At 41.8% G+C, this 27,070-nt stretch overlaps 2 protein-coding genes across 3 annotated transcripts in view; one reads left to right on the top strand and one right to left on the bottom strand.

The window, feature by feature from the left end:
• The window catches only part of LOC139410676 (mediator complex subunit 27), a 97,174-nt gene extending 86,453 nt beyond the window's left edge, over window positions 1-10,721 (bottom strand). For both annotated transcript variants that reach the window (XR_011634529.1, XM_071156070.1), the window contains exons 1-2: window positions 10,503-10,721; window positions 6,639-6,783 (exon numbers count right to left, since the gene is read on the bottom strand). Coding sequence is in view for 1 of the 2 variants with exons in the window: in XM_071156070.1 (XP_071012171.1) it covers window positions 6,639-6,783; window positions 10,503-10,705 (348 nt within the window). In the remaining variant the exon portion in view is untranslated. The remainder of the gene's footprint in view (window positions 1-6,638; window positions 6,784-10,502) is intronic.
• A 912-nt stretch (window positions 10,722-11,633) lies between these two features.
• LOC139411922 (netrin g2a) overlaps window positions 11,634-27,070 on the top strand; it is a 68,622-nt gene continuing 53,185 nt past the window's right edge. The window contains exons 1-3 of the mRNA XM_071158681.1: window positions 11,634-12,180; window positions 13,012-13,731; window positions 23,408-24,051. Coding sequence (XP_071014782.1) covers window positions 13,495-13,731; window positions 23,408-24,051 — 881 coding nt within the window. The 5' untranslated portion in view covers window positions 11,634-12,180; window positions 13,012-13,494. The remainder of the gene's footprint in view (window positions 12,181-13,011; window positions 13,732-23,407; window positions 24,052-27,070) is intronic.

The following is a 27,070-nucleotide window of genomic DNA, read 5'->3' as shown; positions in this document are numbered from 1 at the left end:
TGCAAAGTAGTTTTAAAATATATACAGTGGGGCAAAAAAGTATTTAGTCAGCCACCAACTGTGCAAGTTCTCCCACTTAAAAAGATGAGAGAGGCCTGTAATTTTCATCATAGGTACACTTCAACTATGACAGACAAAATGAGAAAAAAATCCAGAAAATCACATTGTAGGATTTTTAATGAAGTTATTTGCAAATTATGGTGGAAAATAAGTATTTGGTCAATAACAAAAGTTTCTCAATACTTTGTTATATACCCTTTGTTGGCAATGACAGAGGTCAAACGTTTTCTGTAAGTCTTCACAAGGTTTTCACACACTGTTGCTGGTATTTTGGCCCATTCCTCCATGCAGATCTCCTCTAGAGCAGTGATGTTTTGGGGCTGTTGCTGGGCAACACAGACTTTCAACTCCCTCCAAAGATTTTCTATGGGGTTGAGATCTCGAGACTGGCTAGGCCACTCCAGGACCTTGAAATGCTTCTTACGAAGCCACTCCTTCGTTGCCCGGGCGGTGTGTTTGGGATCATTGTCATGCTGAAAGACCCAGCCACGTTTCATCTTCAATGCCCTTGCTGATGGAAGGAGGTTTTCACTCAAAATCTCACGATACATGACCCCATTCATTCTTTCCTTTACACGGATCAGTCGTCCTGGTCCCTTTGCATAAAAACAGCCCCAAAGCATGATGTTTCCACCCCCATGCTTCACAGTAGGTAGGGTGTTCTTTGGATGCAACTCAGCATTCTTTGTCCTCCAAACACGACGAGTTGAGTTTTTACCAAAAAGTTCTATTTTGGTTTCATCTGACCATATGACATTCCCCCAACCTTCTTCTGGATCATCCAAATGCTCTCTAGCAAACTTCAGACGGGCCTGGACATGTACTGGCTTAAGCGGGGGGGGACACACGTCTGGCACTGCAGGATTTGAGTCCCTGGCGGCGTAGTGTATTACTGATGGTAGGATTTGTTACTTTGGTCCAAGCTCTCTGCAGGTCATTCACTACGTCCCCCCCGTGTGGTTCTGGGATTTTTGCTCACCGTTCTTGTGATCATTTTGACCCCCATGGGTGAGATCTTGCGTGGAGAGATCGAGGGAGATTATCAGTGGTCTTGTATGATTTCCATTTCCTAATAATTGCTCCCACAGTTGATTTATTCAAACCAAGCTGCTTACCTATTGCAGATTCAGTCTTCCCAGCCTGGTGCAGGTCTACAATTTTGTTTCTGGTGTCCTTTGACAGCTCTTTGGTCTTGGCCATAGTGGAGTTTGGAGTGTGACTGTTTGAGGTTCAAACAGAAGTTCAAACAGGTGCCATTAATACAGGTAACGAGTGGAGGACAGAGGAGCCTCTTAAAGAAGAAGTTACAGGTCTGTGAGAGCCAGAAATCTTGCTTGTTTGTAGGTGACCAAATACTTACTTTCCACCATAATTTGCAAATAAATTCATTAAAAATCCTACAATGTGATTTTCTACTCTCATTTTGTCTGTCATAGTTGAAGTGTACCTATGATGAAAATTATAGGCCTCTCATCTTTTTAAGTGGGAGAACTTGCACAATTGGTGGCTGACTAAATACTTTTTTGCCCCACTGTATCATTAACTGTATTTCTTGATTTCAATATAATTTTTAATATCAACAATTTGAATGTTTATATCAGTAATTCTATTTTTTTTTTTATAAAAATGTAATTATCAATAACATATTCCAAAAATATATATTAAACACTGAATAATTCGAAATATTGATATCAAACGTTAAAATTATTGAACGATATAATATGATAGATAAAAGATTGTTATAAAAAATAGATTTATTTATATCGATACATCTATTTTTTTTTATATCAGAATTGCATAATTCCACACTGACCACATTTTCCCTTAAATTAAATAACTTGCAGGTGGCAGAAGCCATTCATTTGTTTATGTCCCTGTTAGTGAGCATTTCTCCTTTGCCAAGTTAATCCATCCACAGATGTAGCATATCAAGAAGCTGATTGAACAGCATGATCATTACACAGGTGCACCATGTGAATGTTCAATTCTCTACCGTAAGCCATCTTAGAGAATTTGGCAGGATGTAGAAACGGACTAAAAACCTCGGACCACTTGTAACCACGCCAGCCAAGTACTCCACATCTGGCTTCTTCACCTGCGGGATCGTCTAGGACCAGCCACCCAGACAGCTGATGAAATTGAGGAGCATTTCTGTCTGTAATAAACGCCCTTTTGTGGGTAAAATCCCATTCTGATTGGCTGGGCCTGGCTCCCAAGTGGCTCTCCCAGACCCACCCATGGCTGCGCCCCTGCCCAGCCATGTGATATCTATAGATTAGGGCCTAATTTATTTACTTAAATTGACTGATTTCCTTAAATGAACTATAACTCAGAATCTTGAAATTGTTGCATGTTGCGTTTATATTTTTGTTCAGTATAAATCAGCAAAAACGTGGCAAAGCAGCTTAACACTTTGTATCTAAGACAAAAAGTATGTTTGGGGCAAATCCAATACATTACTGAGAAGCACTCTCCATATTTTCAAAAATAGTGGTGGCTGCATCATGTTATGTAATCGCTTGTAATCGTTAAGGACTGGGGAGTTTTTCAGGGGGAAAAAATAAGCTGAATGGAGCTAAGCACACGCAAAATCCTAGCCATAAATCTGGTTCAGTCAGACACTGGGAGACGAATTCACCTTTCATAAGGACAATAACCTAAAACAGGCCAAATCTACACTGGAGTTGCTTACCAATACAACATTGAATGTCCCTGAGTGGTCTAGTTACTCTTGACTTAAATCGACTTGAAAATCTATGACAAGACTTGAAAATGGCTGTGTAGCAATGATCAACAACCAATTCAACCGAGCTTAAAGACTTTGAAAATAATAAAATGGGCAAATATTGTACAATCCAAGGTGTAGAAAGCTCTACAGACTTAGGCAGAAAGACTCACAGCTGTAATTGCTGCCAAAGGTGATTGCAACATGTATTGACTCAGGGGTGTGAATACTTATTTAAATGAGATATTTCTGTATTTCATTTTCAATATATTTGAAAAGAAATGTCTAAAAACATGTTTTCACTTTGTCATTATGGGGTATTATGTGTAGATGGGTGAAAAACAATTATTTAATACATTTTGAATTCAGGCTATAACAACAAAATTAGGAATAAGTCAAGGGGTATGAATACTTGATGAAGTCAATGCATCTTCCTTAATGAAGATACGCTACCTTGCGTTCTCTTATCTATATAAGAGCACTAGGAGGGAGTCGTGTGTAAGGGAAATAACATTCATTGAGTTATTTTCTTGTGAAAGCCAAGTGATCAAAGGAAGCCAAAGTACCCCAATGAAAATGGACATTTAAAATGGGGACACGGGGTTCAAGATCACTTCATGCACAAGTGTATCAGATACTGGAGTGGGAGACATCTGTGCATTCTCAACAGGAGAGCCCTGGACTTTTATATTAGGCTACATCAAACATTGTGACTGGCAAGAACTCCAGAACATGGTCAGAAAACTGTCACAGTGATACATAAAAATCTTATTTCTAAAACAATATTAGTCCACAATGGTGACTTAGTGAGCACCCTTTCCAGTGCGAAATAAAGGCAACAGTCACCCTGAAATAAAAATAAGCTAGATACACTACCGTTCAAAAGTTTGGGGTAACTTAGAAATGTCCTTGTTTTCCATTTATTTATTTCACCTTTATTTAATCAGGTAGGCCAGTCGAAAACAAGTTCACATTTACAACTACGACCTGGCCAAGATAAAGCAAATCAGTGCGACAAAAACAACAGAGTTACATGGGATAAACAAACGTACAGTCAATATCACATTAGAAAAATCTACGTACAATGTCTGCAAATGTAGTAAGATTAGGGAGGTAAGGCAATAAATTGGTCATAGAGGCAAAATAATTACAATTTGGATTAACACGAGTGATAGCTGTGAAGATGATGATGATGTGCAAGTAGAGATACTGGGGCGCAAAAGAGCAAAAAAATAACAATATGGGGATGAGGTAGTTGGGTCTCCGGCTTCAGTGATTTTTGAAATTCGTTCCAGTCATTGGCAGCAGAGAACTGGAAGGAACGGTGGCCAAAGGCTTTGGGGATGACCAGTGAAATATACCTGCTGGAGCGCATGCTACGGTTGGGTGTTGCTATGGTGACCAGTGAGCTGAGATAAGGCGGGGCTTTACCTAGCAAAGACTAAATGATAACCTGGAGCCAGTGGGTTTGGCAATGAATATGTAGCGAGGGCCAGCCAACGAGAGCATACAGGTCGCAGTGGTGGATAGTATTTAGGATGCTTTGGTGAATAAATGGATGGCACTGTGATAGACTGCTTCCAATTTGTTGAGTAGTGTTGGAGGCTATTTTGTAAAAGACATTGCCGAAGTCAAGGATCGGTAGGATAGTCCGTTTTAAAAGGGTATGTTTGGCAGCATGAGTGAAGGAGGCTTTATTACAAAATTGGAAGCCGATTCTAGATTACATTTTTGATTGTAGATGCTTAATGTGAGTCTGGAAGGAGAGTTTACAGTCTAACCAGACACCTAGGTATTTGTAGTTGTCCACATATTCTAAGTTAGAACCGTCAAGAGTAGTGATGTTAGGCGGGCGGGCACGGGCAGCAATCGGTTGAAGAGCATGCATTTAGTTTTACTAGCATTTAAAAGCAGTTGGAGACCAGGGAAGGAGTGATGTATGGTATTGAAGCTTGTTTGGAGGTTTGTTAACACAGTGTCCAAAGAAGGGCCAGATGTATACAGAATGGTGTTGTCTGCGTAGAGGTGGATCAGAGAATCACCAGCAGCAAGAGCGACATCATTAATATATACAGAGAAAAGAGTTGGCCCGAGATTTGAACCCTGTGGCACCCCCATAGAGACTGCCAGAGGTCCGGACAACAGGCCCTCCGATTTGACACATGAAAACATACATGAAAATATTTGCAAAATTAATAGGAAATAGTCAAGACATTGACAAGGTTATAAATAATTATTTTTTAATTTAAATAGTAATTGTGTCCTTCAAACTTTGCTATCGTCAAAGAATCCTCCATTGCAGCAATTAAAGCCTTGCAGACCTTTGGCATTCTAATTGTCAATTTCTTGAGGAAATCTGAAGGGATTTCACCCCATGCTTCCTGAAGCAACTCCCACAAGTTGGATTGGCTTGATGGGCACTTCTTACGTACGGTCAAGCTGCTCCCACAACAGCTGAATAGGGTTGAGATCTGGTGACTGTGCGGACCACTCCATTATAGACAGAATACCAGCTGACTTCTTTCCTAAATAGTTCTTGCATAGTTTGGAGCTGTGCTTTGGGTCATTGTCCTGTTGTAGGAGGAAATTGGCTCCAATTAAGAGCCGTCCACAGGGTATGGCATGGTGTTGCAAAATGGAGTGATAGCCTTCCTTCTTCAAGATCCCTTCTACCCTGTACAAATATCCCACTTTACCACCAACAAAGCACCCCCAGACCATCACATTGCCTCCACCATGCTTGACTGATGGCGTCAAGCACTCCTCTAGCATCTTTTCATGTTTTCTGCTTCTCACAAATGTTCTTCTTTGTGATCCGAACACCTCAAACTTAGTTTATCCATAACACTTATTTCCAGTCTTCCTCTGTCCAGTGTCCGTGTTCTTTTGCCCATCTTAATCTTTTCTTTTTATTGGCCAGTCTGAGATATGGCTTTTTCTTTGCAACTCTGCCTAGAAGGCCAGCATCTCAGAGTCGCATCTTCACTGTTGACGTTGAGACTGGTGTTTTGCGGGTACTATTTAATGAAGTTGCCAGTTGAGGACATGTGAGGTGTCTGATTCTCAAACTAGACACTAATATACTTGTTTTCTTGCTCAGTTGTGCACTGGGGCTGCTTTTCTGTGAAGAGTAGTAGACAGCGTTGCACAGGATCTTCAGATTCCTGGCAATTTCTCGCATGGAATAGCCTTCATTTCTCAGAACAAGAATAGACTGATGAGTTTCAGAAGAAAGTTCTAGGTTACAACCTTACTGTGAAATGCTTACTTACAAGCCCTTAACCAACAATGCCGTTCAATAAATAGAGTTAATAAAATATTTACTAAATAAACTAAAGTAAAAAACAAATCTAATCAATCAAAAAGTAACAACAAATGTACATTATAACGAGGCTATATACAGGGGGTACCGGTACCGAGTCAATGTGTGGGGACACAGGTTAGCCGAGATAATTTGTAAGGTGACTATACATAAATAATAAACAGCGAGAAGCAGCAGCCTATGCTTTAAAAACGTAACAATTTCGCAACAATAGGGTGGCCAGGTGTTTTTGTGGCTAACAGAGATGCTAGCATGTCATTGTAGGTCTTTAGCTAATGCACAGGAAGCGTATCACGGAGGAAACGGGAGCTACTTTATCAATGAGTTTACAATGTCTAAAATTGGGATAATAGATGGGATACAAACAAATATTTTTAATGATGGAGGGGCTTCACATTGACATCCAAGGAAATAGTCCACAAGATTCCAATATTTCACGCATGAAAGAAACTGCATTGCAGAAAATCCAGTACGCACTACGACTGAATACAGGCCTTATATTTTGTAGCCCAGTAGAAAAGCTTAGCCTACCTTGTTAGACCACTTGTAAGCCTGAAGGAGCTGACTGTACAGCGGAGTCTTGTCCTGAACTGGGTCCAGACTCAGCAGGCCACTGTTGTGAAGGGGATGACTCTCTGAAGGTCTGCCAACCAGCGTACTGAGGCGTTCCAATTCACTACGCAAGTACATAGAATAGCAGCTGTTAGAATAGGCTTGTTGTTCCCTTTAACACATCAATAAAAAGACAACAGAATAGATTCACCACAATGGAGCCAAGAAATAATTTATATCAATACACATGTATATTAATCATCTAAGATTTACAAGACTATCCAAAGAAAACAGCGCACATAGCAAATGCCCAATATTTTCAATTAAAAGTGCTTTCCTGTTAATATTTTACAAATCTGATGTAATTTATACTTTTGCAACAGTCGTTTTTTTAAATCTGTTTTTTTTTTGGGGGGGGGGGGGGGGGGGGGGCATGGTTCTACAGCATTGCTAAATATGCAAAGTGGTCCACAAAAAAAATCTTGATTTTTCAGCATATTCCTTTTTGGGAGAATAACATTTACAGTGAGGCAAAAAAAGTATTTAGTCAGCCACCAATTGTGCATGTTCTCCCACTTAAAAAGATGAGAGAGGCCTATAATTTTCATCATAGGTACACTTCAACTATGACAGACAAAATGAGAAAAGAAAATCCAGAAAATCACATTGTAGGATTTTTAATGAATTTTTTTGCAAATTATGGTGGAAAATAAGTATTTGGTCACCTACAAACAAGCAAGATTTCTGGCTCTCACAGACCTGTAACTTCTTCTTTAAGAGGCTCCTCTGTCCTCCACTCGTTACCTGTATTAATGGCACCTGTTTGAACTTGTTATCAGTATAAAAGACACCTGTTCACAACCTCAAACAGTCACACTCCAAACTCCACTATGGCCAAGACCAAAGAGCTGTCTAAGGACATCAGAAACAAAATTGTAGACCTTCACCAGGCTGGGAAGACTGAATCTGCAATAGGTAAGCAGCTTGGTTTAAAGAAATCAACTGTGGGAGCAATTATTAGGAAATGGATGACATACAAGACCACTGACAATCCCCCTCGATCTGGGGCTCCACGCAAGATCTCACCCCATGGGGTCAAAATGATCACAAGAACAGTGAGCAAAAATCCCAGAACCACACAGGGGGACCTAGTGAATGACCTGCAGAGAGCTGGGACCAAAGTAACAAAGCCTACCATCAGTAACACACTATGCCGCCAGGGACTCAAATCCTGCAGTGCCAGACATGTCTTTCAGCATGACAATGACCCCAAACACACCGCCCGGGCAATGAAGGAGTGGCTTCGTAAGAAGCATTTCAAGGTCCTGGAGTGGCCTTAGCCAGTCTCCAGATCTCAACCCCATAGAAAATCTTTGGAGGGAGTTGAAAGTCTGTGTTGCCCAACAACAGCCCCAAAACATAACTGCTCTAGAGGAGATCTGCATGGAATAATGGGCCAAAATACCAGAAACAGTGTGTGAAAACCTTGTCAAATGTTTTCTGTAAGTCTTCACCTCTGTCACTACCAACAAAGGGTATATAACAAAGTATTGAGATAAACTTTTGTTATTGACCAAATACTTATTTTCCACCACAATTTGCAAATAAATTCATTAAAAATCCTACAGTGATTTTCTGGATTTTTTTCTTCTCATTTTGTGTCACAGTTGAAGTGTACCTATGATGAAAATTACAGGCCTCTCATCTTTTTAAGTGGGAGAACTTGCACAATTGGGAGCTGACTAAATACTTTTTTGCCCCACTGTATGTTAGAGTCCTTCACGTCAACAGTATCTAGCGAGCGCAACAAATGTTTTACATTCAACCAGGTTTCCATCCAACCTTTTTATGTGAGTAAAGTAAGTCAGATACAAAATGGCATGACAGGCCTGATGGAAACAGAATTTTTGTTCGGAAACTTTCCAAATGTCTAAACAGAATATGCTAGACAGGGGTGAGATCTTTCTGTGTCTGTAAAATTAATTATGTGAGAAATGTTGCTGGAAAGCTTATGCGCAAATATTGATAATAACCATCATATCAAAGTAAACTTGGAGTCACACGATGACATGTTGTGTGGTCCTCACACTAGACTCATTGGGAAAGCATGCAGTTTATTAGGCTACAGATTAAATAAATTGTGATTAACTTCAGTGTGGTGAAAGTGCACAGTGATGAGCTTGATGCTCCTTTCCAATAAACATTGGGGGTCTTATTCGGATGACACCATTCTGTATACTTCTGGCCCTTCTTTGGACACTGTGTTAACTAACCTCCAGATGAGCTTCAATGCCATACAACTCTCCTTCCGTGGCCTCCAACTGCTCTTAAATGCAAGCAAAACTAAATACATTTTCTTTAACCGATCGCTGCCCACACCTACCCAACCGTCCAGCATCACTACTCTGGACGGTTCTGACTTAGAATATGTGGACTACTACAAATACCTAGGTGTCTCACATAAAGCATAAAGCATCTCCAATCCAAAAATAAAGCATAAAGCATCTCCAATCCAAAATTAAATCTAGAATCGGCTTCCTATTTCGCAACGAAGCCTCCTTCACATACCCTAGTAAAACTGACTATCCTACCGATCCTTGACTCAGCAATGTCATTTACAAAATAGCCTCCAACACTCTACTCAGCAAACTGGATACAGTCTATCACAGTGCCATCCGTTTTGTCACCAAAGCCCCATATACTACCCACCACTGTGACCTGTATGCTCTCGTTGGCTGGCCCTCGCTTCATATCTGTCGCCAAAACCACTGGCTCCAGGTCATCTATAAGTAGTTGCCATGTAAAGCCCCACATTATCTCAGCTCACTGGTCACGAAAGTCATTGCCTCACCCCCCTTATCCTACCTCCTTTTGCACACACCGTATATAGACTTTCTCTATTGTATTATTGACTGTATGTTTGTTTATTCCATGTGTAACTCTGTGTTGTTGTTTGTGTCTCACTGCTTTGCTTTATCTTGGCCAGGTCGCAGTTGTAAATGAGAACTTGTTCTCAACTAGCCTACCTGGTTAAGTAAAGGTGAAAAAAACAACATGATGATCGTTGCTTGCTGCCATTTGACAAATAAAAATAAATCTCACTCTTTTGTCCATAATAATTTCATCTCATCATGTAGGCTATATGCCAATTGCAGAGTGGGCACTCGCTATATAATGGAACATTCATCAGTAGAGTTGAAAATGTGATGGAAACCCATTTCATTTTATTTGCAAAAAAAGTCTAAAAACATGTTTTCATTTTGTAATTATGAGGTATTGTGTGTAGACGAATTCAGGCTGGTTAAATGGAAACCCATTTAACTTGTATTTTTTTTAATCAGTAGATGGGAATATAACCCCAATAGGTTTTTTATGTTAACTACATCATCACACACAGCCTTTTATCTGCAACAAGTCAATTTGATGCAAACACATCTCTGGTGGGAAAATGCGCATATTACTTTTTATGCTGATTTTAGAATATTTGCATAAAAAACTGTCGCCAATTGGATGGAAACATAGCTATTGACAATCACCATGTAATGGAAAGCACTTGAGGTGTGCATGCAAGACTTGCCAGTGTGCTGGGGTTAGCTAGCTAGCTAGTTGCTATTATGCGTTTTTGAGAATTTTTGTAACGAAAAGCGCTATATAAAATACATTATTATTATTAATTGCTCTTGAGCACACACACACAAGCTAACGTTACATATATACACGCACACCATTTCTACTTCAACAGTACATTCCTCACGGACTATAACTAAACAGCACGCTGTCTGTTAACAGCAAATATTTCGCATTTTCTTGTGTTTACAGCTAGCTACGGCTAACGTTACTCACTTCAAGTCGCGATTCACAGACTGCAGGTTATCTTGAAACTCGGTAATAAAAACCTTTTCGCGTCCTTCAAGGGTTTCTTTGTTTTTCATCCCATCTTTCAGAGAGTCAAAAACCCTTGTTACACTCGAACGAAGTGCCTGAATAGCATTTATTGCTTGAGAAAATGCTTCTAAATTCACACCGACGTTCATTGCGTCCGCCATTTTTTCCACACGCTGGGACTGTGCGTCGCATAAACAACGTCATTGATTTGGAATGCATGTAGCAAGGGAATTGTAGTTCTCTCTTCCCATGCCCACACTTTTGCTCTCATTTGCCAATAACAGGTTTAACATTTCCCCCTTAATCAATTTTTTGTTAATCATTGCTAAGTTTTCTGTCTACAAACAGTGTGTCACTGCCTGCCTGTGACAATAATTTGGCTTCATGTGACCCTGTAGAAATGTGTAGGCTCTACACTCATTGCTTTCCTCTGCTCCCAAGTGGCGCAGTTCAGAGGAGTCACTCAGTCCCTGGTTCGAATCCAGGCTGTATCACATCCGGCCGTGATTGGGAGCCCCATAGGGTGGTGCACAATTGGTCCAGCGTCGGCCAGGGTAGGCTGTCATTGTAAATAAGACGTTGTTTTTAAACTGACTTTCCTAGTTAAATCAAGGTTAAATTTACAGCAACAAATAAAGTGTGTGTGACCATCAGGACCATGGACAGCTCAACTTAGTGTTCCTTAATAAGTAAGAAGCTCCCCTTGGCTTGATGCTATTACTTGAATTACACCTATATCCTAAAGTCGCACCTTTAGGGTTAGGCTACTTTTTCGTTTTACTGTCCATCTTAATTATTCATTAATGCAATTGTCAACAATAAAAAATCATAAGCTAGCCTACATATTCCTCTAGAGTTTTAGGCTACAGGCCTAGACTGTTTAGAATGCATAGACTATACTTTTCAAGAGCCATAAAGGAACTTCAAGTTGTTTAAATGTAAAACAATTTGCGTTAGTCTATTGCTGAGTGAAAACTAGATATCCATATCTGCCTTGAGTGACTCGTTTGAGCTGTTCCTTTAAGCAGGACAGGTAGCCCGATCGACTCATGGGATGGTTATATTGCGGGGCGGTAGATGAAGTTGCGCACCCTCTTCACAAACACGTAGTTTGCAGATCAGATTCTGATAGCCAAATATGGAGACGAAAAGAGCGCAGGAGAACAAGAGCAGTAGGGATTTTTGAAATAAGATAGTGTGTTAATGCATGGGGAAAGTGAGGTCGAGAGAGAGAGAGAGAGAAATTAAGCTATTTCCTTCTGCCCTTGAGCGCGTAGGACAAAACTGATATCGTAAAAAGTAGGGGAACATGAACAGACGCAATGCCATTCCTGAAAAAGTATTGAAATATGATATATTTAGAAGTAATCTATTGCGCGTACGGGATGTAGTCGGTATCATCATAACAACGCACTGCTTACCTCAAAAGTATCAAACAGAAGAGAAACAAACAGAAGGGGAGAGCATCTCATCTAATCCTCTTACGGAAGGGAATACAGTTAAATACAGTGACGTTAAGCTTCTTTTTAACGACGAACCAAGGTGCAACTGCAGGCTTCAGAATGCTGACAACACTTTTGCAAAGGGATGCACAGATGGCAGAATATGAACATTCCTACCTTCTCGGAGCAATTTGGTAAGTGCCGTGCTATTCGAGTTCTAACCTAGAACACGAGGAATTGATGGTGCTTATTTATGTATCTATTAAAAACGAATTACACCGTCAAAATGAATAATGCTTGCAACCATGCAGTAATGACTAGCCACATATTTCGTATTTCATATTACCTTTATACATTTGGAATCATAAATACACTTCAGAGAGCTTTAGAGGTTTGACATAGGCTGTAGTGTCAAAGTTGAGAACATCCGTCCCCCACCTATGGGAGTCCAAACATTTTCAAAGTTTATAGAATTAGTCACAATGCGACATTTCTAGCGTGTTTATTTGCAAAGTGTAGCCTAGGTATGTCTCCATTTGCCTGGGATAAATGGTCGACAGTTCCGTTACCTCTAATGGCAGAGTATATGAGTTCAACAGTCATCCTTCTGTGGGGACGTTGGATAACTTTTTGAACTTACATTTAAGTTAGGAAAATGCATAAATGATGGTCGTCTTGTGAATATGAATTGGTTGTGAAAACAAAGTGAAAGGCTACAATATTTCAGATTTAGGTCTACACCGATATGTATTATAAAGGGTTTCAAATATGTTCAAGTTTATCTAATTAAAGATTGATGGTTGTTAGTTGTCGTAAAAAATAAATAATAATAACAATAAAGAAGTAGCAGTAGCCTACAGTAGAGTTTTAGTGTGCCTTATTTTGTTGAAAATGTGAGTGGCAATTCTCCCCCCAATAAGCTGCCCACTGGGCACAGACATCAATTCAACATCTATTTCACGTGGAAACCACGTTTATTGTCCAGTGTGTGTTAAACAAATTGTCTTTTCTCCTTCTCGATATAGCCAAAAATGGAGCATGTAAACCCATCATTTGAATGACATTAAACTCAACAAAATCTCATCAAGAGGGAGCTTCTGAGTGGACCGCGGGAATATTCTAAATGGTATAGGCTACTCATGGACATGCGACTGCTTTTACTGTGACTTGCCTGGAGTGCCAAAGGTGTTTGATCTGAGCAAGATTTGCATGTCACCAATATCAAACACAACAGGCTCCTTTTAAAGTGCAACTAACTATACTTTAAAGGAATTCTTTCATTGATGTCATTTCAACGTAGGACAACACATATTTCGAAATTGAAGTACATGTAGCTTATTTGGGAAGGCATAGGCCTAGATTTGTATAGACATCCAGCAGAGTTAAGTTGTATCCTACAAGCGGCAGGTGTCTCAACATGAAAACAAAACGGATTCGAAGCTGATCCTCTCTGTGTGTGGACCGACGGTGGCACATCTTGCCTCCCTCCGGACACTCGGTCTTGGACGATGGATGTGGTCTCTACGAGTGCCATGCTCTCACAGGTGGTCTTTCTTCTGCACTTTGTGACTTTGACACTTGGCCAGTATGACATATGCAAGAGTCTGGTTAGTATGGATAATGGACAGACATGGGAGTTTTACGCATGCCAGCCCAAACCCACTGCTATGAAGGAGTTCATGCAAATTACGGTGGATCCCCTTGGCATCACGTGCGGCAATCCCCCGGAGAGGTTCTGTACTCTGGTAAGTTTCAGGTTCATGATTTTTACAATAGGCCTAAACTTTGAAGTGTTGTCTCAATAACAGAAAATTGACATGGAAGGAGTTGTTCATTGGGATGTGGGTAGGGTATCTGATCCTTTTACCTCGAGCTAATGGTAGGACAATGATGACATGACAATGTACCTTTTCTATGAGACAACTCAGGACAGAAGAGTTGATACCGACTTTTAGTACTTTTTATTATAGTGAAAAATGTAAACAAGACTTAAAGACAATTAAACTTGTGTGGAATCACTGTCTCCATAAATGCCCCAATAGAATATAATAACTTCATTATATAATTAAAAAATATATATAAATATGAAATATATTAATTTAATATTGCTATATTTATTTATTTTTAGCAGCAGAAATACACTGAAACAAATCAGAAAATACTTTTTCTTCAAAATCATCAGGTAATTGATCATTAGTACATTGGACAATGTTTCACAGGTTTCTGCATCAATACAGTTATTTATTACCTAACGGTTGCATACTAAAACCCACTAAGTCTATCTCTGGTTATTTAACTAAATAAAAATGTGTTTGATTTTCAAACAATATTATTAGATTACATTTGTATTGTGTTTGTGGAAGAGATACTAGGTACTGATATTAATTACTATTCTATGTATTGCAATTGGATACTGCGGTTTAATTGGGATTTGATGTTCCAAACAAATTGCTCACTATACTGTATGTCTGCTGCAGAGGGACAGGAGATAGCATGAGAAAATTAGTTGTGATCAGTCATGGAAATAAGTGCTGAAAACATGTTGGCAATTTAAAAAGAAGATGGAGAAGCTATAGGATGCAAAATACCAGATTTTTGGCGCAGGTACAGCCGACTAGGTAGACTTAAAAAAAAAAAAAAAATGTACAAATCGATACTTGGAGTCAAGCATTATCTTCCCAAAATATTTCCATACTGTATGCAACTAACGATTTCCCACGCCCCATCACTAACTTATAACCAACATTGTTTAAACGGACACACTAGACTATGGGGCTATGCGAGGTGCACTATCATGAGCGCATGTGAATGGTATAGGGCTACATTCACATTTCTTTGTAGTATTTTGTATTCTGTAAAGTTATAAGCTTGTTTATGTGTAAGCTCAGTTTTTTGGGGGGGTGGTGCTGACAAGGGTCTAAGAGAGGCTGGCAATGTTGCTGTGGGCAACCAGCTGGCTTGATTGTAGAATAAACAGATGTATAATTTGTCCAGCTGGGCTGTACTACATGGGGACAGAAACTGTGAACTGTAGAACTGCAACAAAATGGCAAATAATATTTTGGAACCCATGGAGAACTTCACAGGTCAAATAATGATCACAAAGCATACTATGTACATTTTGATACTGTGTTATCTGCAACTTCTGCTGATCAATTGTCATATAGCCATAGACTTACTCACTGATTTGAGCATCTGTCTTTGTGTTTAGTGACAAGTCACTTAACATCCTAAATATCACCAATGGTAATTATGATCATCACATTTACAACTAAACATGCAGCAATATGTAGCATCCACCTGGGTAATGCTCACCGCAGCTTTCTTTGTGCCAGATTGCAAACCTCACATTGGCTGTGGTAGTGGAGAGGTTAGGATGGATTGTGGCAAATTGAAAGGGGGATAATTAGAGATAGCATGAGCCAGGTTGCGACATCGAGCCTAACACTCTGTCTCTCACAATGATTGATAAGGGATCTTTAGAGGCCACAGGGAGTCCAGACAGGCAGTCAGATGTTAAGTGTCATCCAATGGAAGGTGGCAGGAAATTAGCATTGTACATGTGTGCTGCTTCAGAGACAACATCAGTGTGAATGAGCAAATCTTATATGGGTCACATGTAAAACTGAGTGTGGAAAGTCAGAAAAAAATATTGCATAAACACTGAACAAAAATATAAACGCAACATGTAAAGTGTTGGTCCCATGTTTCATGAGCTGAAATAAGATCCCAAGAATGTTCCATATGCACAAAAATCTTATTTCTATAGCATTTTGTGCATGTCCCCATTATTGAGTATTTCTTCTTTGCCAAGATAATTCACCTACCTGACAGGTGTGGCATAACAAAAAGCTAATTGAACAGTATGATCATTACATGGGTGCACCTTGTGCTGGGGACAAAAGACCACTAAAGTGTGCAGTTTGAGGGAGCGTGTAATTGGCATACTGTCTGCAGGAATGTCCACCAGAGCTGTTGCCAGGAAATTCAATGTTAATTTCTCTACCATAAGCCACCTCCAACGTCATTTTAGAGAATTTGGCAGTATGACCAACCGGCCTCACAAACGCAGACCACGTGTAACCACGCCAGCCCAGGACCTCCACATCCGGCTTCTTCCCCTGCAGGATCGTCGGAGACCAGCCACCCGGACAGCCAATAAAACTGTGGATTTGCGCAACTGAAGAATTTCTGTACAACTTTCAGAAACCATCTCAGGGATGCTCATTTGCATGCTCGTTGTCCTCACCAGGGTCTTGAACTGACTGCAGTTCGGCATCATAACCGACTTCAGTGGGCAAATGCTCCCCTTCAATGGCCACTGGCACGCTTGAAGTGTGCTCTTCACAGATGAATCCCGGTTTCAACTGTACTGGGAAGATAGAAGATAGCTCGTATGGCAGCGAGTGGTTAGCTGAAGTCAACATTGTGAACAGACTGCCCCATGGTGGGGTTATGGTATGGGCAGGCATAAGCTATGGACAACGAACACAATTGCGTTTTATCGAGCAATTTGAATGCACAGAGATCCCGTCATGAGATCCTGAGGCCCATTGTCACGCCATTCATCTGCCGCCATCACCTCACAGCATTATAATGTACGGCCGGCCCCATGTCGCAAGGATCTGTACACAATTCTTGGAAGCTGAAAATATCCCAGTTCTTCCATGGCCTTCATACTCACCAGACATGTCACCTATTGAGCATGTTTGGGATGCTCTGGATCGACGTGTACGACAGCGTGTTCCAGTTCCCCCCCAATATCCAGCAACATCGCACAGCCTTTGAAGAGGAGTGGGACAAGATTCCACAGGCCACAATCAACAGCCTGATCAACTCTATGCGAAGGAGATGTGTGGTGGTCACACAGGTCACACCTGTTTTTTTTTAAATCCACGCCTCTACTTAATTTTTTTTTTTAAATAAAAATGGTTAAAGCAGGTTGCCTATTCTGAATGCACTGGGTGAGGTAGGTGCTGATACAGAAGCAGGTGTCCCAGATAGACGACAACGATAGGGAGAGCGACGTCAGGTTGCATTTTAGAGTCTATGCCCCCGTTCATTTTCTTCTTTCAGTCATAATCCATTCAATGTCTATTAGCCTGTATAACACAGGAAGCTCCATTTGAGGACTGATACGTAGCGATCTCTACACGTCTCTGTGGCTCAGAGGTGCCTGCAATTATAGTAAGAGTTAACAAAAGGGAGAGTCAACAAAAAAGTTACATTAAAGGGACAGTTAACTAAAAAGCAACTTCATTGCTTAGAATAAGCCATCCCCCTATTGAGTATGTTGACTTTCCTTGGAAAAGCTTTCCTGCTCATGAATGATTTAGAGCAAATACTGTATCTGTCAATGTAGGCCCACAGGAGATGCCATTGCATTTTTATTCAGTGCTGGGAGCAGAGCAGACTCTGTATGTACCATTGCTGGGAACAGGGCAGACTGCATGTAGCATTGCTTAATGAGAGGAGGGAAGAGGGAGTCAAAGGTAAACAAATAATTTGATTGCTTTTCTGATTTTCGTGACCAAGCTTCCTGCTGCTAGATGGACATAATGCTATTCTAGGCTATCGATAAACTTACACAAACGCTTGTCTTGCTTTGGCTGTATAGCATAATTTCAAAATCTGAGATGACAGGGTGATTAACAAAAGGCTAAGCTGTGTTTCACTATATTTCACTTGTGATTTCATGAAGATGAATATTTTCTAGTAATATTCTTTGACCGTTGCGCTATGCTAATTAGTGTAGTTGATGACAATTCTCCAGGATCCAGGATGGGTAGTTCCAAGAGGTTTTAACCTGAGTGGAGAGAATGAGGGAGAGAATGAGGGAGTGAGGGAGGGAGGGAATGAGGGAGGGAGGGAGCTAAGCAAAACAACAAAACTCAGACCCACTTCTGATGTAATTATACACAGTTTGAAAGACAAAGAGAGGAGACAGACAGTGTCCATATGTGAAGTGAGGCATCACTGCCACTCTCAATCCTATGAGCACAAATGATTATTTACCAGTACTATCTACAACAGAAATGCCCTACATTACAATTTAAAAACATCCAAAACTAAAAATAGCACTGCAGGTTACAACACAGCAGTGGAGTACATTACAGAAAGGGCTTACATTTGGTACATTGTTTGCAGTGTGTTATGAGAACTGTTTAGATTAGATATGTCACCATGGTGTATTTATCCTACCGGTGTAGAGGTACTGTGATGTCACAAATGTGCAGCTTTGGCCAGTTTTGTCCTGTGTCATGAATTATACATAAGTCCTGGTAGCTTCAGCCCCCCTCCTGTGCTCCCAAAGGGGAAAGATTTCATCCCATTTGGCTATGACCACAAGCAATAATCTCCATCTGCCTGTTGTCATGCCACTGGAGGTCTTGGGGAATTCTTCAAATTAAGTTGTTAGTGTGGTAATCGTCTACGTCACCTTTCAGGGAATTACAAGATTTTTAGGAAACCAACATGAAAAAATAAGGTTTTTGATTGATACAGCCCTTTTACAGTGCTATGAACATCATAGTGTGTGTGTGTGTGCGTGCAGATTAAAAGACAGTAGGCTGTGGTCCATGCTGGGAAAGGTGAGGCTCTTGTGAGGCTTGTTTTCTCTCTGGTATAATTAGGCTGCTGTTTCCCAGCTGTTATATCAGCAGCCCTCCCACGGGAGCTTCTTTCACTGTAATTAAGTCAAGCAAGAGAGCCAGAGAGGAGAGGAGACACATCTCTCCAGGTGGGTAAATAGCAGCGCTAAACACTAGCTTCCCATACAGTACATGGCTCTCCATCCACACCAATGCAGTTGGGAATGTGTGTGGACTGTGGTCCTGTCAAAATCTGTGGGCTCTCTTCTCTTCACTTATCCTCTCCTCTCCTCTGACATGTCTCTTCCTTTTTCCTATTTCGGTCAGTGCAGTTCCACAGATTGGATCTGATTGGATTTAAAGACAATGTCTTAACAATGTTGACTGGCTGACTATGATTGGGATTAATAATGTCGACTGGCCTCTGACTGTGTGAAGGAACTGGTGAGGTCATCTTCAGGGTAGGTCAGAGGTAGGGTTGCAAAGGGTCGGAAACTTTCCGGTAAATTTTTTCTGAAATTTTCCAGGGGAAGTTAAGCCCGGGAATGTTGCTTAAATTTATTTTAAAAAGTTAGCTTATAACAGTAAACATTTTTTTTGTGGGATACACAAGGCAATTCTAGATCTTGTGGCATATTTTGGTTAAACTATCCCCAATTCAATGGAATTGCAACCCTCTGCATGCACAGTGCATTCTTCCATCACATGTACAGTCGTGGCCATAAGTTTTGAAAATGACACAAATATTAATTTCCACAAAGTTTGCTGCTTCAGTGTCTTTAGATATTTTTGTCAGTGTCAAAGGCTTTTATTGACAATTACATGAAGTTGATGCAAAAAGTCAATATTTGCAGTGTTGACCCTTCTTTTTCAAGACCTCTGAAATCCGCTCTGGCATGCTGTCAAATAACTTCTGATGGCAACTCATTCTTGCATAATCAATGCTTGGAGTTTGTCAGAATTTGTGGGTTTTTGTTTGTCCACCGCCTCTTGAGGATTGACCACTAGTTTTCAATGGGATTAAGGTCTGGGGAGTTTCCTGGCCATGGACCCAAAATATCGATGTTTTGATCCCCAAGCCACTGAGTTATCACTTTTGTCTTATGGCAAGGTGCTCCATCATGCTGGAAAAGGCATTGTTCGTCACTAAACTGTTCCTGGACGGTTGGGAGAAGTTTCTCTCGGAGGATGTGTTGGTACCATTTTTTATTCATGGCTGTGTTCTTAGGCAAAATTGTGAGTGAGCCCACTCACTTGGCTGAGAAGCAACCCCACACATGAATGGTCTCAGGATGCTTTGATGTTGGCATGACACAGGACTGATGGTAGCGCTCACCTCGTCTTCTCCGGACAAGCTTTTTTCCGGATGCCCCAAACAATCAGAAAGGGGATTCATCAAAGAAAATGACTTTACCCTAGTCCTCAGCAGTCCAATCCCTGTACCTTTTAAAGAATACCAGTCTATCCCTGATGTTTTTCCTGGAGAGAAGTGGCTTCTTTGCTGCCCTTCTTGACTCCAGGCCATCCTCCAAAAGTCTTTGCCTCACTGTGCGTGCAGATGCACTCACAACTGCCTGCTGCCATACCTGAGCAAGCTCTGTACTGGTGGTGCCCCGATCCCGCAGCTGAATCAACTTTGGGAGATGGTCCTGGCGCTTGCTGGACTTTCTTGGGTGCTCTGAAGCTTTTTTCACAACAATTGAACAGCTCTCCTTGAAGTTCTTGATGATCCGATAAATGGTTGATTTAGGTGCAATCTTACTGGCAGCAATATCCTTGCCTGTGAAGCCCTTTTTGTGCAAAGCAATGATGACGGCACGTGTTTCCTTGGAGGTAACCATGGTTGACAAAGGAAGAACAATGATTCCAAGCACCACCCTCCTTTTGAAGCTTCCAGTCTGTTATTCGAACTCAATCAGCATGACAAAGTGATCTCCAGCCTTGTCCTCCTCAACACTCACACCTGTATTAACGAGAGAACCACTGACATGTCAGCTGGTCCTTTTGTGGCAGGGCTGAAATACAGTTGTCACGGGCGTCGTAAGAAGTGGACCAAAGTACAGTGTGGTGAGCATACATATTCCTTTTATTTATAGAAATGTAACCAACAAAACAAGGAAACAACCGTGAAGCTTAACTTCGGCAATAATGCCTCTAACAAAGTCAACTACCCACACTGAAAGGAGGGGAAAAGGGCTACCTAAGTATGATTCCCAATCAGAGACAAAAAAAAAAGCTGTCCCTGATTGAGAACCATACCCGGCCAACACATAGAAACACAAATCATAGAAATAAAGGACATAGAATGCCCACCCAAATCACACCCTGACCAAACCAAAAAGAGACATAAAAAAGCTCTCTAAGGTCAGGGCGTGACAGCAGTGGAAATGTTTTTTGGGGATTCAGTTCATTCGCATGGCAAAGAGGGACTTTGCAAATAATTGCAATTAATCTGATCACGCCCAGTATCTAGGATGACCACCATTTGCCCCATGCAAAGTGACACATCTCCTTCGCAGGCTGTTTGATTGCGGCCTGTGGAATGTTGTCCCACTCCTCTTCAATGGCTGTGTAAAGTTCTTGGATATTGGTGGGAACTGGAACATGCTGTCGTACACGTCGACCCAGAGCATCTCAAACATGCTCAATGGGTGACATGTTTGGTGAGTAGGCAGGCCATGGAAGAACTGGGACATTTTCAGCTTCCAAGAATTGTGTACAGATATTTGCGACATGGGGATTCATCCGTGAAGAGCACACTTCTCCAGCGTGCCAGTGGCCATCAAAGGTGAGCATTTTCCCACTAAGTCTGTTATGACGCCAAACTGCAGTCAGGTCAAGACTCTGGTGAGGATGACAAGAACGTAGATGCGCATCCCTGAGACGGTTTCTGTCAGTTTGTGCAGAAATTCTTCAGTTTGCAAAACCACTGTTTCATCAGCTGTCCGGGTGGCTCGTCGATCCCGCAGGTGAAGAAGCGGATGTGGAGGTCCTGGGCTGGCGCGGTTACATGTGTTCTGCGGTTGTGAAGCTGATTCGACTTACTGGCAAATTCTCTAAAGCGACATTGGAGGCGGCTTATGGTAGAGAACTGAACATTAAATTCTCTGGCAACAGCTCTCGTGGACATTCCTGCAGTCAGCATACCAATTGCACGCTCCCCCAAAACTTGAGACATCTGTGACATTGTGTTGTGTGATGAAACTGCATATTTTAGTGGCCTTTATTTTCCCTAGCACAAGGTGCACCTGGGTAATGATCATGCTGTGTAATCAGCTTCTTGATATGCCACACCTGTCAGGTGGATGGATTATCTTGGCAAAGGAGAAATGCTCACTAACAGGGATATAACATTTTGGGGATATTTGATTTCAGCTCATGTAACATGGGACCAACACTTTACATGTTGTGTTTATATTTTTGTTCAGTATATTTGAAATGTATCTAATGCCTGTCCGTCTGGAGTTCCAGGAAGCTGGGGTTTAAGACATTTTGTATAATCGTTTATTGGTTCAATTGCAACAAGCAAGCTCAATCAAGCACAAATACAGTATTTGAGATGATTTGCACACACTTAATGTATTGTGAAACCTGTTGTAAAATGTATTTTAATGTTACCTTTTTTTATTACAATGTATATTACTGCCTTAATTTTTGCTGGACTACAGGAAGAGTAGCTTCTGCCTTGGCAGCAGCTAATAGGGATCCTTAATAAATACAAATACAAATTCAAATAGTATTTGAACCCAGGCCTGGAAGCTGTGTGGGTGAGTATGACTGTTGGTGACGAGTGTGACAGTTTGCACTCAGGCAGACCAATGTGACGTATTGACACTGGGATTTAGAGGTCAGGGATGACCACATAGCAGGCAACCCCCCTTGTTGATCCATTCCGTGTGTAATCCATCTGTGTCAGTAGAGTAGTGTTACACCTCAACACTGTTGAAGCTATCTATTTTCAGACATTTAGGTATGCAACCCATCTCATTAGTCTTTCTGATGTTTTTGTTGTTGTTGAGAGATGTCATTTGATTAAATGGAAACACTAATTCACAATGTGCATTAAATGAGTGTTGATATAACCAGAGGCAATGATTCCTGCATACAGGGCAATTCCCAGATGGATATCCACCAAACACAGCCTACAAAGTGTTTAATGGAGACATATGCTGAGTGTGTTAACATGTTGGGACAAACACACAAACATGGTCCCAGGGGGACCCATTAAAAAGGTTGGCCAGATTGTTTTGGAAAATCTGTTTCCAGGTTGTTTCAGGTTTCTTTGTTAGGGTGGGGAAGTAGCCTATATAAGATAATGCAAATGTTACTTTAATTTTATCTGACTTGTTTCTCATAAGCAAAGGCTTCCAAAGAACCAATAAATACTACAAAAACATCAGTTGCGTACTTTGTGAGCTTGTGGGAACACTTAAAAAAGGTGCTATCTAGAACCTAAAAGGGTTCTTTGGCTATCCCCATAGGAGAACCATTTAAAGAACCGTATTTGGTTCTAGGTAGAACCATTTTGGTTCTAGGTAGAACCCTTTTCGGCTCCATGTAGAAGCCTTTCCACAGACGGTTCTACATAGAACCCAAAAGGATTCTACTTGGAACCAAAAAGGGTTGTCTTATGGGAACAGCCTAAAGACGCTTTTGGAACCCCTTTTTCTCAGATTGTATAATTCATAGACACTATGCTAGATGAAATAAAAACTCAGTATGGATTTAGAATGTTATAAAATGGTGAAATAGTAAATGTGTACTATATTCTAAAGGGAAGGGAGTAGAACAGTGTTTTCCAACACTGATCAGTTGTCTTTCCCTCTTTCAGGAGAACCCGTACCTGTGTAGTGACGAATGTGACGCCTCCAACCCGGACCTGGCTCACCCTCCCCAGCTGATGCAGGACCGTGAGAGCAGTGGCCTCATCACCTACTGGCAGACGGTGACGTGGAGCCGCTACCCGGAGCCCCTGCTGGCCAACATCTCCCTGGCCTGGAACAAGAGCTTGGAGCTGACCGATGACATCCAGGTCACTTTCGAGTATGGCCGCCCCACCATCATGGTGCTGGACAAGTCCCTGGACAAAGGGCGCACCTGGCAGCCTTACCAGTTTTACGCCGACGACTGCATGGACGCCTTCGACATGCCCGCCAAGCGGGTGCAGGACCTGTCGGCGACAAACGTGACTCGGGTCATCTGTACCGAGCAGTACTCTCGCTGGGTGGGCTCCAAGAACGAGAAGGTGCTGCGCTTTGAGGTGATGGCGCGCTTTGCTATCTTCGCAGGGCCCAAGCTGCTCAATATGGACAGTCTGTACACACGCATGGAGAGTATGAAGGGCCTGAGGGACTTCTTCACCTTCACCAACCTGAGACTGAGGCTGCTGAAGCCGGCCTTGGGGGGAACCTACGTCCAGAGAGACAACCTCCTCAAATACTTCTACGCCATCTCCAACATAGATGTACCAGCCAGGTAAATACACACACCCTTACCTTTCTTTGTCTCATTGGACAATATCTCTTGCAAAGATATTTGAGTAAGGGTCTTTTTTTGTAGTCAAATGGAAAAATGCACAGTCCTAATGTTATACCGTACAGTGTACACTGTATACAATAGTCCAGAAGGAAAGAGTGGCCACGGTCTGATGAGGAGCTGTGCAGGAAATTGTCTGAAACACAAACCGGCTTGATTCTGTCAAAGAAACGGTCGCTCTTTCTACTGACAGTGAAATCTATAGCAATCCAATCTTAGTGCTAAATCAGTAACCTTTGCTAATATAAATATTGATAAGAATGTATGAATTAGCCCCTCCGGGCATCATCGCATTGCCCAAACCTCCTGTAATACAAGCTGTCAGTCAATAGTTATTCCTGTACGTCAAAGAGCAAATTGTTTTTAGAGGGGGTTGAGGATGGGGGTAGGGGAAGTTGAGCGGTCAAATGGACACAGAGAGATAAGGTAAAGAGCCCATGACTGATGTTCACTGGTTTATAATGATCAGGGAATAGGGACATGTTAAGCTAATAACCACCAGGAAATTTTTCTTGGATATTTTGATCATCCCTAAGTATTGAGAAGCGCTTGCAGTGTTTAAATGAAGGGGATGGGACGGCCTCCCTTATGGCCTGTGTGTGTGTGCCTCCCTAAATGGACTGCACACACAGATGGAGGAGGCCCAGGGCTCTGTAATGACATCAGGCCCATCAGCACAGGGATGGAACTGACTCCTTCTCCTACTCCCCCTTTTCTCTCCTCGCCTCCCTCTTCACTTCTTCCTACTCCTCCTTTTCTCTCCTCATCTCCCTCTTCGCCTCCTCCTCTACCTCCTCTTCCCCTTCTCTCCTCTCCCTCCTCCTTCTCCAACCCCCCCTACTCCTCCACCTCACATTCCCCTTCCTCCTCTCCTCCCACTGCTCCTTCTCCTCCCTCCCTCCTTCCTCCTCCCTCCTTCCTCAAAGTGCTAGTTTGAAGTGGCCTCAAGGAGGAAGGACCGTAGCTTGCCTGTCCTTAGATGGCACATATTATTTTGAGAAACAGCGTACTAGAGCAAACCAGATATATCTGTTTCTCCCATTCTGTCCGTGTGCCTGTTAAAAGAAGGATAGAACAAGAAGAAAAGAAGGAAACCATTCTCAGACCTCCACTCTGGTCACTCAGCATGCACTGGATCATTACTATCCTACAGTCTGAAATTAATCTGTCTGCTTAGAAAACGACTAAACCGCACACACACACAAGCCTGATACGGCAATATCTAAATAATCACCAGCTGGTGTGGATGAAGTTGAGCTGGCCGGGTAGTCTACAAATAGAACATTACAAAATATTTATGGTGTGAAGCTTATTTGTGTCCAGAAGGCATTTGAAAACCCTTGGTTTGTATTATACAAACACATATCTAAATTAATCATATTGTGACAATCAGGAAACTATTAAATAAAGGGTGGAAATAGGGACACTGTCATTGATAGGTGGATTGGGGTGAGAGTCCAGTCCCCAACAACCAGATGTTCCAGTTTTGAGGGGAAATGGAAAGAGAGCCTGTGATGCGACTTCCACTTTTGGACGTTAACAAGGCGACACTCCATCTTAACTCCTCCTCCACATTTACTGGATTGGTTGAACAGCACAGAAGATAAAACTGTCGGCAGGTTTTTATTTATTTTTCTTCTTGTCAAGACCAATAAGTAGGGGATCTAGTTTCAGGTGTATCTTTTACGCCTGCTACGTTAGGTTAGTGTGAGAGTGACCCTGGTGCATACAGTATTATCTTGTTTCAGGAGACAGATGGCTCCAGTTGTTGGGTGTAATATATTGGCATAGCCATCATCTGTCTGACCTCCTCGCCCACCTTCCTCTAATACACAATGATAGGAGACGTCAAGCTGTCAGCAGAAACCCAAGTGTCAGACAGACAGAGGCCCCACTAATGCTGTCTTTATCTGCCTGGGCTCTGTGAGGTGGTCTGTGCAAACTTTGGTCCTGTTTCGGCACCTGTCACAGTGGGGAAAAGGACCTTGACACTAACAACTGTTTATAATTAATAATTTTCCACAAAAGCTTGAAGTTCACAGGCTTGTCTCAAGTTAGGGTTCCAGGCGCTAACTTTTGCCTGTTGGGTTTCTGTGATTTTTTTCCTTCTCCAAAACCTAGGTAGTGAGAATGTAATACTGTATAATGTTAGGCCTGATCCTCCTTCCACACAGTCTAACTAAGGGACTGTGGAACAGGGGATTTCCTTGGGCTGGGACTAGGGAGACACATGGGCAACCTGATTATGTAAGTGTGGAGGAATACCTCTGCATGCTAACATTATTTATTTTTTTCCACAAGGATCCTGTAGGCAGAGCTGACAGTGACATTTTGACCTCTCGCACTTTAATCTCCTGCTTCCTCTCCCGTTGGAAAACAGCTCCATGTAAAAAATAATCATAATAACATGTATCCAGACGGTAAACTCTTAGAAAGTAATTGGATTATGGGAGAGACCAATAGGACAGACACTATATTTCTCTCCAGATCCTCCCAATCCAACCACCTCTAAACATGCACCACCCCAGCCCACAATGGCTGTTAATAATATAGTAATATACAGAACACAGGCATTACTTTGTTAACTGTGCTTAGCAGTGTTGGAATGAGAACTCTACCATTGGAGAGAGTTTTCCAGCCTATCATTTATGTCCACACAGACAGTCCAGTCGGCATGGCATCCAGATAGTTGTCAAACGGTGTCCTCTCAGGCTTGTGCACAGCATGGAGGGAGCTCTGAGTGGCTTTTCTCCATTGCTTGTGTTGCTGCGCTGTGTTGTGACTGTGGAGAGATTTGAGCTGTGAAGAAGACCGGGTGGCTGATATTAGGAGGAGCCCAGAGAGAGTGTCTCCCTAAGATCACCTAAGTCTGTCACACCTGACAGTGACAGCAGTGACCCTCTCAGCCTTATGGGCCTGTCCAATCACAGATGTGAAAAGTATTATGGGATATATCCTT

Source organism: Oncorhynchus clarkii, chromosome 6, assembly GCF_045791955.1.
Source record: "Oncorhynchus clarkii lewisi isolate Uvic-CL-2024 chromosome 6, UVic_Ocla_1.0, whole genome shotgun sequence".
NCBI classification, from domain to species: domain Eukaryota; kingdom Metazoa; phylum Chordata; class Actinopteri; order Salmoniformes; family Salmonidae; genus Oncorhynchus; species Oncorhynchus clarkii.
Note: the sequence above shows the minus strand (reverse complement) of the source record. Positions and strands in the feature narration are given on the sequence as shown.